This window comes from Amia ocellicauda, chromosome 19 (genome assembly GCF_036373705.1).
Source record: "Amia ocellicauda isolate fAmiCal2 chromosome 19, fAmiCal2.hap1, whole genome shotgun sequence".
Classification (NCBI taxonomy): domain Eukaryota; kingdom Metazoa; phylum Chordata; class Actinopteri; order Amiiformes; family Amiidae; genus Amia; species Amia ocellicauda.
Genome location: NC_089868.1, coordinates 2,718,126 through 2,730,419, shown reverse-complemented (window position 1 = coordinate 2,730,419; position 12,294 = coordinate 2,718,126). Strand labels below are relative to the sequence as shown.

The 12,294-nt window shown below is 39.0% G+C and overlaps 1 protein-coding gene across 1 annotated transcript in view; it reads left to right on the top strand.

The window, feature by feature from the left end:
- The first annotated feature begins 439 nt into the window (after nt 1-439).
- Nucleotides 440-12,294, top strand: part of cacna1ea (calcium channel, voltage-dependent, R type, alpha 1E subunit a) — a 191,879-nt gene continuing 180,024 nt past the window's right edge. The window contains exon 1 of the mRNA XM_066692001.1: nt 440-1,618. Coding sequence (XP_066548098.1) covers nt 1,353-1,618 — 266 coding nt within the window. The 5' untranslated portion in view covers nt 440-1,352. The remainder of the gene's footprint in view (nt 1,619-12,294) is intronic.

The following is a 12,294-nucleotide window of genomic DNA, read 5'->3' as shown; positions in this document are numbered from 1 at the left end:
TACTTTGTATTTAGAGCAAAATAATTAAACACACACATCTATTTGTAATTTATATATATATATATATATATATATATATATATATATATATATATATATATATATATATATATATATATATAAATTACAAATAGATGTGTGTGTTTAATTATTTTGCTCTAAATAATATATATATATTTAACGAGCTGTGTTTTGTCATTAAAATGGCACGGGGCTTTTATGTAGTTAATCAAGAAGCCCATGACCTTTTAAACAGTGACATTGCCATGGTAACAGAAATAATCTTTTTTGCTCAGGATCCACTTCAGAGAGACACCTTAAATTAATTTCCATGATAATACGTGGGAGAGCAGGGAGGGGAGTAGCGGCGTGTCTGCGCGCTTGGTTAGACCCTCTGCAACCGTGTTAGAGAGCACAGAGACACATTTTAGACATGAACCACGATTCCCTTTCCTCAACCCGCTTTTCTGGATGGCTGATTGGTCTCTGGGAGGACCAAGCTAGATAGATGCATTACGGCTGACAGCGTTTCGCTTCGGAGTTACCACCACCAAAAAAGCAAAACTAAACGTGCCAAAAAAGGAGGTCATGATCAACTTTGTCTTAAGTGGTTTGTGGTGTGTTTGAGAGAAAGTTGGGATGCTGGAAGTTTTGGGCGGAGGGGGGATCTTAGAGATTGCCATTTGCTATTGAGATGTCGGTGTGAACAAGTTCAATTCGGCGCGGTTTGGTTTCGGGAAAGAAGTTTGAATTTGTTCCTCTGGTGGACCCCTGGCAGCAGCCTGGATACCGGCTGTAGTGTTTGTGAGAACTGAGATAAGTGGACTTGGATCGGAAAGAGACTGGACCTCAGATTTGGCGTGTGTTGGAAACAAAGACACACTTATTTGGTCATGCAAGGGGAGTTCCTGACCACATAGAGAAGTACTTGTGAAGGCAGTTTGACTCGCAGCAGAGCCATCTGAACAAGCTTGCTCCTCAAAATGCACTGCCTCAGATGCAAAGACAGATAAAGGATTGCTATGATCTTATCTGGCGTCCCTGATTTCTTTCTCTTTTTGTGTTTGGTGTTATTTTTCAAGTTGCCCTGCACAGTCTAGCTGATGCCGAGAACGCTGCTTATCAGTCTTTTTGTACAGTACTTTACGAGGGATTAACCATTCTTTGCCTCACTTTTGGGATATAAAGACATTAAGCCGCGCCTGCAGACTAATTTGAGGAGATTATAATGGATTAAAATTGTGAACACCGTTTTATTTCTTTTTTATCGCTTGCTTCACCCCCCTGCAAGCCCCTAACGCTCTTTATTGGATTTCCTCTCTTCTCTCCCTCTCTCTCTCGTTGTTCGCAGAATGGCTCGGTTCGGAGACGACGTGGCTGGCAGGCTGGGATCCGGGGATGGGGGCTCTGAGCGCGGCAGGAACAGGCAAGGAGTGCCGGTGTCTTCAGGGGGAGTTTCTGCGGCGTTTAAACAGACAAAAGCCCAGCGAGCCCGAACCATGGCTCTGTACAACCCCATCCCGGTCCGGCAAAACTGTTTCACTGTCAACAGATCCCTGTTCATTTTTGGAGAAGACAACGTGGTTAGGAAATACGCCAAGAAGATCATTGAGTGGCCATATCCTTTTAGTTAACGGTATAGTAACATTTTATTTCCCCCCCAACAAGTGATTGCAAGCAAAGCATGCCCGTTTGTATTGTCGATGGAATCAGTAATTAACCAACGCATAGCACATGACGTGATTGATATCAATGGCATCATCTGTTGTGTGCTGTTTATTTTGCTTTCTCACATTTCAGATCATTGTTATTGAATAGAAACTACTGTTGAGAAAATCTTTACGCCTTTGAAACCTGTTGTTCCCATGTGTGAATGCGCAGCACACACACAGTTATGTAAGTTCAGAGCTTAGTCAATTTCAATATATATATATATGGTTTGTTTTACTACTGATTAAGTCGAGTTGTATTAAGAGGTGCACAGCTGAGAAACATCTCGACTCTGATTGACGATTGGGAGCTTTAATCGCGCTTTATCTTTTATTCAAAACAATACAATGCGCTTTTCGTGGAGAGAAAGCTATAATGGACTTAATTTGAATGACTTGGACGGCTTCTAAATAACACCAAACGAAAATACCTATTAAAGCAAGTGAACCAAATAATACGACTTTATTTAAAAAGTGAATAATGCTAATTGGGGAAGCCGGGGGGGTTTCAGCACCACGGACAGCGGCAGGGCTGCTGATGGCGGGTCAGTGAACTTTGTGAAAAGGCGAGTAAGAGCCAAGAGCATCGGTCCCTAATCATCCCCTAGTGAGACCCACAGCTATTTCCATGCAGTTACAACGCGACATCTCTATGGAGGTCGTTTCTCGCAAATAACATATAAAAATGCGAAAAATGCAATGCTAAGACAAGTCAATTGAAAAGCAGTGTAGAGTCTCCGTATTATCTTCGCCTTAACGTCGATTTACTATTATAATCTTAATCGTGCTTGCAACTAGAAGAAAACGTCCATATCAGGTGTAAATCCTTCATTGAGTAACTACTGCGCCTCTCCCTACCCGTATATGTATATCTACTCCAAAATATTAACATTTATGAATTAACAATTTGACGCACACTTCCCAGGAGGAAGCAACTTTAGCCACTGCCTGTACTTGTTGATCATGCCTGCCTCCTGGGTACAGATGTATGTCTTTGAGGTGGTTAGGCAAATAATGAATCGGGACTAGACACTAGCACTCCATATATTTGACTTTGTAATGCATGTTTTATTTTTCATATTTTTTCCCTAATTAAATATGTAGCCTCGAGGAGCTACTGCATCTACTGCAAGATGAGACTCCATAGCCTTTACATATTTCAAGCCTTTTAACTCTGACAAACTGGACTGACAAACATGACCTAGGTTCCCTGGAAATACAGATTTTAACCTTATAATTCAGTAGTCCACCCATGATATTTGACACTTCAATTAAAAGACTGTATGGTGAGAGTGGAGTATTTAAATTGCAGTTAAAGGACTGCACAATTGTCTATGTATTTATCCATGCAACCTGATATTTAAATATTTTTACAATGTGGTTTTGGAGCCATACAGTGACTGTGGGCTGATATGATGTTAAAAATGTAAATACATTAACAGATACAGAGACCTTGAGTCCAGTGATCCAATGTCACACTTTTGAACTTTGCAGTTCTTGGTCAGTTTCTGCATGATAGAACGAGGAAGTTAGGAAAGCGATTTATTTTCTGTATTTCCTTCAGATCATTTCTATATATTTTTAAAGTATTATTATTGTATATTTTTTATGAGCAAGTATTGAGCATGTGAGAATAAGTATTATTGATGTCCAGATTGGTAATTCTGAAGGTTCCAACTAGGCTGCAGTAACAAATTACTCCTGTTCATAAGTCCAAATTTAGCTGCACATGCATATTTCTATGGGTCTTTACAATGCAGTTATTTACAATTACCCATGTGGATCAAAGTTCTCTCTTTTTAAATGTGTCTGGATTGGTGTCTGTTGGATCAGCAGGTGTTAGAGGGAGATGGGTGTTAGTTGTTCCACTCACAACAGACATTAACACTGATCTCACATCAGAAGTAAGGTGGGGATGATGAGAAATGGGAGATGATGGAGGATTGTGGGATGCTGGCTTTGCTCTTCTTGTCTTATGGAATGGCGATTTGTTTTGTGCAATGTGGTTTGGTGATCTAGTGTGTGCTCTAAACAAACTGGGTATGTGACACATTGCTGTGTCACAGTTACACTGTAGGGTCTGTTTCCTTGTGCTGATGTTTCTGTAATGTGTTCCAATGGTGTGTTTCCACAAACAGCGTCATCTGCTCAAATGTCTGTACATGTGTTTGGAATTTGTCTCCTGTCCATTTAAGGAGAAGGCCGGGTTGATTGCAAAGCCGTTTTGATTGCGTCGTTCTCTTCATTTTTGGTTTGAAAATTGAATTATTTGTAATTCTTTTTTTCTGTATTTAATTGACATTGATGTTCAGCTCGGTTTTGTCCACTTTTGGTTTGTGCCTCCCTTCAAGTCAGTCTGCTATGATTTTGCTTTACATTTTATCATAAAAAAGTGCAAAATTATTATTATTTTTTTATTATGCAAAGATCACTTGACCCAGTGATTTGAAGTGTCTCTCAAGGTTTAGGATTTGTTTTATAACATTAAAAGTTATTCTCCTGTTTTTGTTCAAATAGCTTTGTATTTAATTAATTGTATTAGTACTACTACTATTTCTGATAGTAGCAGTAGTGGTGGTATTAGAAGTAGCAGCAGCAGTAGTAGTGGACACTTACAGTCAACACAAAATATACACATTTCAAGAAACAGTACAATTACAGCATGAAAATACAATACACATGTTCTATTCCTAATAAGAGCCACCTGAGTGACCCACCTCAGTGGAAATGCGATGAGTCAGTCTCTGTGATGTTCTCAATGACACGGGGTGGTGTAACATGCAATTACAGGTTTGCGACAGATCTTTTTTTTATTTCTAGAGAACCGTATTATCATGTAAGCATCTGAGCTAATGATCTGGATAAATCTGCATAATTGAACATTAAAGAAAGTGTCATAAGAACCTGATGCTGAGCACTTGGGCACTGTACTTCTGTATTCTCATTATCAGGAAGGATAAGATCATAAGTTATCACAGAAACAAACATACAAATCAATCAATCAATAGCACATTGGGGGTTATGGATACAGTTGGTGTGTGTGTGTGTATTACAGGAGAATCCTGTAATATGTACTAAATGAAATGACACCTCATACATTCCTGTTCAAAATTAGCTCTTAAAATAAGAATGACGTCATGGCGAACAGCCCAAACCTCTGAAATGGGTGATTTTATGATGTGATCTGTGTTTTAACAATCTCCAAAGCCAGACGACTCAGTGTAATGTGCTTGTAGTGTTAGCAGTGACCTCAGTGAGGTACTTCCATTGGCAACAGTGTAACTAAAGGACAGGAAGCAACCTATGCTGGCAGTTATCCAAAATAAGTGGGTCTCCTGGTAAACAAAGGAGGAATGACAGGTGTTCCCACAGCTGCTGGACAGCTCTCTTTATTTTCCCTTGTTTAAAACCTACAAATCTGTCTATCTGTATGTATCTTATCTTTCTATCTGTCTGTCTCTCTACCTAACTGTCTATATGCAAAGTAAAGTATTCACACCCTTCATTTGAAACAATGGTATCTGGTGCTTCAATTCACTTAATATGTATTGTTCATTAAATTATAATTATTTATCGGTAAAACAAAATTCAAAGTTTAAAACAATTTCAGCAAAGAAAATAATAGATGAATATAGATCATAATTTATTGATCAGAGGTCAGGGTGTGCATACATTCGACTGATTTCTGAATCAATCAATAATATTGTTTCCTAGGAAGGGTATGAATACTTTAACTAGACTCTATTTTCATCAAGCATTTTTTTGGACATTATATTTCCTTGCAAATGCAATTTAATTAATTATTGCTATTTGCTGAATTGGTAGTCTAATGCTGTGAGAGAGATACGTTGGTGTACAAAATAATTTAACAGATTTCATAGGCTTTACGTCATGAAGTCCAAGTCAAGTTCATGTCACTGAGAGTCTTTATCTTTCCTGACAAGCCTGTGATGAGTCTGATTGATCCTGGTTTAACGCCCTCCAGCAGATCTCCCAAAATCATAGCTCTTTAATCAAAGCAAGGAGTTTCAGTGTTTGGTATTGAAACTGAGATGAAACTTAAGGTAAAAGCACCTTACTAGAGTAGGTTGTCCTCTAGGTAGGACATGCTGGTTGTGAAGACAGTCTCTGCCATTGCTGGCTTTGGCTGGGAGTTCCCAGAAGGTGACGCACAATTGGCTGAGGGCCGCAGGAATTAGGTGGGTGGAAGCCAGCTGGAGAAAATTGTGGCTCCTCAGACGCCTTCAACCTCATGTTGTTTGCTGTTCCATCTGCATCAAATCTCCCAGTTGGTGTGATAGATGGGCTGTAGACATTCAAAAAATAGCCGTGGCTTTGACAACATGCATATCGGAGGAGGTCTGCTTCGTCTCAACCCTCTTGAAGCCACAAGGTAGTCATAGCAGTGAGCGGCATTGAGAAACCATGAGCCCCCAACTGGCAGCAGGGGAGAAAACGTGGAGATTTGTAAATTAGAAGAATATAAAAAAGACAGAACTACCAATACCTAAAAGTCTTTCAGTTCTTTTTTTTTTACATACATTTTAGGATCTCTGTGAACTTTTATAAAACAGTAGGTCCTTTCATACTGAGTGCAGGGTGTCAAGACCTCGCCCTCCAGGGTCTTTTGATGGTCTCTATTTGCTTTCTAACCAGATGTGTTCAAAACTCTGGAACACTGGGATTTAATCACTATAAATTATATCTATTTTTGGTATTTTTATTTCAGACCGTGTGACTTTCAGATTTCTTGTAAAAACATAAGGAACAAAATGCAAGAAGCGAGCAGGAAAAAGAGAAGTCAAACCGTGAACATACATGTTGCACACAACGTTGTTGGAGCAGTATTTAGATGGGGAAACGGCAGAACTAAAGTAATTATTGTAATTTTACAGCAAGAACAACAATAATAGTATTTGTTCACTGGGTGGTAGGAATATTGCAGACTGATTTGTTTGGGAGAGAACTCCCTGGTATATATGCAATGTATTATAAAATAACAGGAGATAATAGCATTGGCTTTAATTTATTCAACACCGCAAATCACATACAATACATTATATTTATGAATTTACTTAAAATTATGCAAAATAAATGGACACCAGAATACTTAGTGATACAAACATATTTAGTGTTTTTTTTTTGTTGTTGTTATTTTTTTAACCTAGCTTAGCAGCGGGGTGGGTAATGCCTGAGTAGATTGAAATCCCATCCTGTCTGGAAGTGCTCTGGAGAACATTGAGTCATTTGGGCACTAGGGTATTTTGACACCCCTGTCTGTCAGCATTCCTTGGTTTTGCCGTGTTGTTGGTAATGTGTGTGGTCATGATGATTCACCTGCCAGGTGGAATTTGATTGGTTAAATAGATAACAAATTATGCCCCACACAATAAAAGTAAAATAGGATTCGGCGCAGAGAATATGTGGTCAAATGCTGCCAGTGTGAAAGCATCCATAGGATGTATTGCATTGTAAAAACAAAAAAGGGATCTGTGCTGTATTCTGACACTTTATGTCATCAGTAAAAAAAGTAAAAAAAAATGTATTTTGTCTGGAGCTTATGTATGGATGTTCTTTTCTGGTCAAAAGTGGTGAAGAAAATATTGTTTTAGCAGAAGAATATCTGGTTAACATCACAACCACCCAAACCTGGCAGTGAGAAACCAACTATATAACAATTTGAATATGTTTCCTTATTCTACTTCCTTTACCCATATTCGGAAATTTTGCAAAAGCTAAAATTATGGTGTTAAAATGTTTTTCAATAAATAATGTTGTTGACACTTAGGTAGAATACCATATAGGATAACATACTAGATAGTAATGTCTGTCAAGGTAAGTAACTGTAGGGAAGAGGCATTTGTGGATGCATCCTAAAGAAGAGCTGTATTGCTGACTTAATCACTGCCTTCGTATATTTTCACGTTTTAAAACATTGTGTTAGGTTGCGAGTGGTAATTATAGTTCTTAAAACACTTTTTTTGAGGTGCAGTGAGAGTTAAAAGTTAATGTGTTATTTGTTCCGACTATTTGTACCCTCTCCTACCTAAGCTAAAGAAAGAAATTAATTGAGGCAGCTGACACCAACATGCACATACACATGCATATTCCTTCTCGGGAAGTCTGGGGTTAGTGCTGTATTAGAATCGGCTTTATATTGGAGTTTACCATGTTCTGGAACTACGCTTCTACGTTTTTTGATATCTTTTTTTTTAGACATCTCTACTCCCCACACAATTTCTGCCTTCTCTCTCTCTCTTTTTTTTCTGCTTCTGGGTCATGTTTTTCCCTTTTTTACTGTCCTCTTGTCATCTAAAGTTATGAATCATTGTTACTGTTAATCGGCTTGGCTCAGTCCCCGTACTGAGACAGGAGAGATTCGTGTGTCCTCCAGCACTCGCACACTCAGCCCATCCACGTCTCTCCTCCCGAGTCACATGGCGCAGACAGCACAGCCACAGCACTGCAGGGAGGTACACTGAAGATGTCATTGGTGGCACTCATCCAGCCCAGAGAAAACACGAGTAAAGACAGACCTAGTGTAAACTTTGTTTGGCCTTCCCATTGCTTTCCATTTGAATACGTTCAACCACTACTGTCAATGCGAAGAGAAGAAACACAAAATGAATGTATCTCTTCTCACAAAACTCAGTCATGATATGAGGTCATCATTTCCATAATTTCAGGCTCAACTGAGCTAAATCTCACCAGTTCCATTACAGTGAGGGAAAAAAGTATTTGATCCCTGATGATTTTGTACGTTTGCCCACTGACAAAGAAATGATCAGTCTATAATTTTAATGGTAGGTGTATTTTAACAGTGAGAGACAGAATAACAAAAAAAAATCCAGAAAAACGCATTTCAAAAAAGTTATGAATTGATTTGCATGTTGATGAGGGAAATAAGTATTTGACCCCTTCGACTTAGTACTTGGTGGTAAAACCCTTGTTGGAAATCACAGAGGTCACACGTTTCTTGTAGTTGGCCACCAGGTTTGCTCACATCTCAGGAGGGATTTTGTCCCACTCCTCTTTACAGATCCTCTCCAAGTCATTAAGGTTTTGAGGCTGACGTTTGGCAACTCGAACCTTCAGTTCCCTCCACAGATTTTCTATGGGATTAAGGTCTGGAGACTGGCTAGGCCACTCCAGGACCTTAATGTGCTTCTTCTTGAGCCACTCCTTTGTTGCCTTGGCTGTGTGTTTTGGGTCAATGTCATGCTGGAATACCCATCCACGACCCATTTTCAATGCCTCCTGGGAAGGAGGTTCTCACCCAAGATTTGATAGTACATGGCCCCGTCCATCGTCCCTTTGATGCGGTGCAGTTGTCCTGTCCCCTTAGCAGAAAAACACCCCCAAAGCATAATGTTTCCACCTCCATGTTTGACGGTAGGGATGGTGTTCTTGGGGTCATTCCTCCTCCTCCAAACACAGCGAGTTGAGTTGATGCCAAAGAGCTTGATTTTGGTCTCATCTGACCACAACACTTTCACCCAGTTCTCCTCTGAATCATTCAGATGTTCATTGGGAAACTTCAGACGGGCCTGTACATGTGCTTTCTTGAGCAGGGGGACCTTGCGGGCGCTGCAGGATTTCAGTCCTTCACGGCGTAGTGTGTAACCAATTGTTTTCTTGGTGACTATGGTCCCAGCTGCCTTGAGATCATTAACAAGATCCTCCCGTGTAGTTCTGGGCTGATTCCTCACCGTTCTCATGATCATTGAAACTCCACGAGGTTAGATCTTGCATGGAGCCCCAGGCCGAGGGAGACTGAAAGTTATTTTGCGTTTCTTCCATTTGCGAATAATCGCACCAACTGTTGTCACCTTCTCACCAAGCTGCTTGGCGATGGTCTTGTAGCCCATTGCAGCCTTGTGTAGGTCTACAATCTTGTCCCTGACATCCTTGGACAGCTCTTTGGTCTTGGCCATGGTGGAGAGTTTGGAATCTGATTGATTGATTGCTTCTGTGGACAGGTGTCTTATATACAGGTAACGAGCTGAGATTAGGAGAGTCCCTTTAAGAGAGTGCTCCTAATCCCAGCTCGTTACCTGTATAAAAGACACCTGGGAGCAAGAAATCTTTCTGATTGATAGGGGATCAAATACTTATTTCCCTCATTAACATGCAAATCAAGTTATAACTTTTTTGAAATGCGTTTTTCTGGATTTTTCTGTTGTTATTCTGTCTCTCATTGTTAAAATACACCTACCATTAAAATTATAGACTGATCATTTCTTTGTCAGTGGGCAAAACGTACAAAATCAGCAGGGGATAAATACTTTTTTCCCTCACTGTATCTGAATTTAGATTGAGGGCATCTTGCATTATGGGAGCAAGTTTTCACTCCCATCCTTAGACAGAATGACCAGGATTACCTGTCTAGATGATCACACTTCTAGATGAGGAGGTCCAGCTTGTTTTGGCTCTTGAAAAAGGAGCAAGCAGCCTCCTTTCAGGATTGAAGGCTAGGAGTTTAAAGAAACTGCTCCAGAAATGAAATCTGTAGGCTCTGAAAAGAAGGCTGCTAAAGGGAGCTTTAATTGAAAGGCGAAAAATTGCGGTAGATAAGGTCAATACAGGCAACTACTTCAAACACAGTGCAGAGGTCCAGGGGGCATAAGATGTTCGTTAAATAAGAGTGAATTAAAGAAGGGATAAGAAGACTGAATATGTCTTCTCTTAGAATAACCATTGAGATGAGAAGTTAATGGAGGTAGTTGGAAGCAGTGGGATTTAGAAGGCAATTTGGGCGCACAAATTGGCAGAAGAAAAACAGTTATAAGCTTCCTGTCGCTAGTTTGGCAATCAGTTCTCCACCAGGTGTTTCAGGTGCTTCGTTATTTCTGAGTATTCAATTCAATTTCAGATTTGGCTATTTAATTATATTTTTGTCTATTCTCTGGCATTTCAGCTACCTTCTCTGAAGAGGTACCTTGATAGAAAATTTTAGTCAAGCAAAATCAGAGGTTTATCATTTGTTTTAGCTCTGAATTATACCGATAATGTGGAAAAGATAATTTGACAGGGAACATGGCGGTGAGGTACAGCATGAAAGAACTTCTATTAAAACAAAAGATTTTTGTCGTTTGGTTATAACCAGGGTGTCACATGATTTATTACCAGCTTCTTACATAAGTACCAGTGGAAATGGTGTGGTCCTTCATTTAATACCCATGTCATCTTATGCAAAATAATCTGTAACATATGCATGATGATCTTTTTTTAATCAAATCAAGCTATATATATTGAGGCACTGTGGGTGGATGACTACAGTGCTGGGCTCTTGAAACAGGTGTTTTTTTCAGGAAACAGACACAAACTGGCCAGGATATGGTGCAAAAAGAAGTGATATTATTATTTACAGTAGTTTAGTGCAGGAAACAAAAGAAATCCAAAAATAAGATGCATAATGTGATTCTTCTGGGCCCTCTCTATACACAAACTATTTATGTAATGACCCCCCCCCCCCACCCCACCATCCGCTTAGGCTAACCAGTTTCTGTCTATTTTATGTTTTGAAAACTTGAGAGCAATGTGGCTTTAGTCATTCACTTTAGGCAGCATTCTATCTTCAGCAGAATGTCTGAGCATTCATCGAGTATGGTCAGATTCTGTGCAGAATATGAGGAATGTCTGTGTAACGTGAACACACCTCATGTAAACACGCTGACAGAGGGATGCCTGGTAGTTCTATAGTTTCTATAGGAAGCCTGCTTAGTTACAGCTATAGCCGAAGTTATTGATAAAAAGGGGTGAGATTAAAGAGTAAAAAAGGCTACAACTGCCGTGGGTAATTTAATTAAAGGCTGTTTTGGAATCGTTGTAAGACATTAAGAAGTATTCGATCTTAATCAAAACAAGACAGTAAGTGATCAGGTTTTATTTATGTAGCTACTGAATTGAATACGTACCGTATCTGTTATTTATGATGTATTAAAGCTCTTGTTTTTTTTTTATGTAATTTGTAAGTGAATAGGATATGTACTGTATCTGTTATTTATGATTTATTATAGTGCTATTTGTTTGTCACAACTTAAGTAGTGATTTCTAACAGAAAACGTGATGATCACAATCTTTTGTTGGTGACCTTATAGTTGGCAATGAAAAGCTTGTGATGAAAAGTGCCCGACAGATTGACCAGATACCTTCCCCTGCTTTTACTTTATATCATGTTGCTACAATGCTGTTCTAATGTTGTGTGTAAGCAGTGTAGGCTCCTTTAAATAATTGTTTTTAAAATGAATAGTGAAACATTGCAGCTCTGATGTGATCATCGTTAAAGCCAGACAAAGTCAATATGTTGATATTTTTGGCAGGAAGCTGCACACATAAAATCACTGAAAGCACACGTTTGTAACAATTAACAACAACAACAACACTGAAACGGACTCATTTACATATAGTTCATTCAAATATTTATTTGAATCTAAAAGGTGTATTTCAAAGGCTGGGATTTTAAGTCAGAATCTTTATAACTCTTAACAAAGCAATTTTGAATTGTAATTTGCACAAAGTTCTTTTAAATCTCTATTTTATTCTGTTAGTGTTGTGTATGTGTTAATATGACCTTTATTTTGTA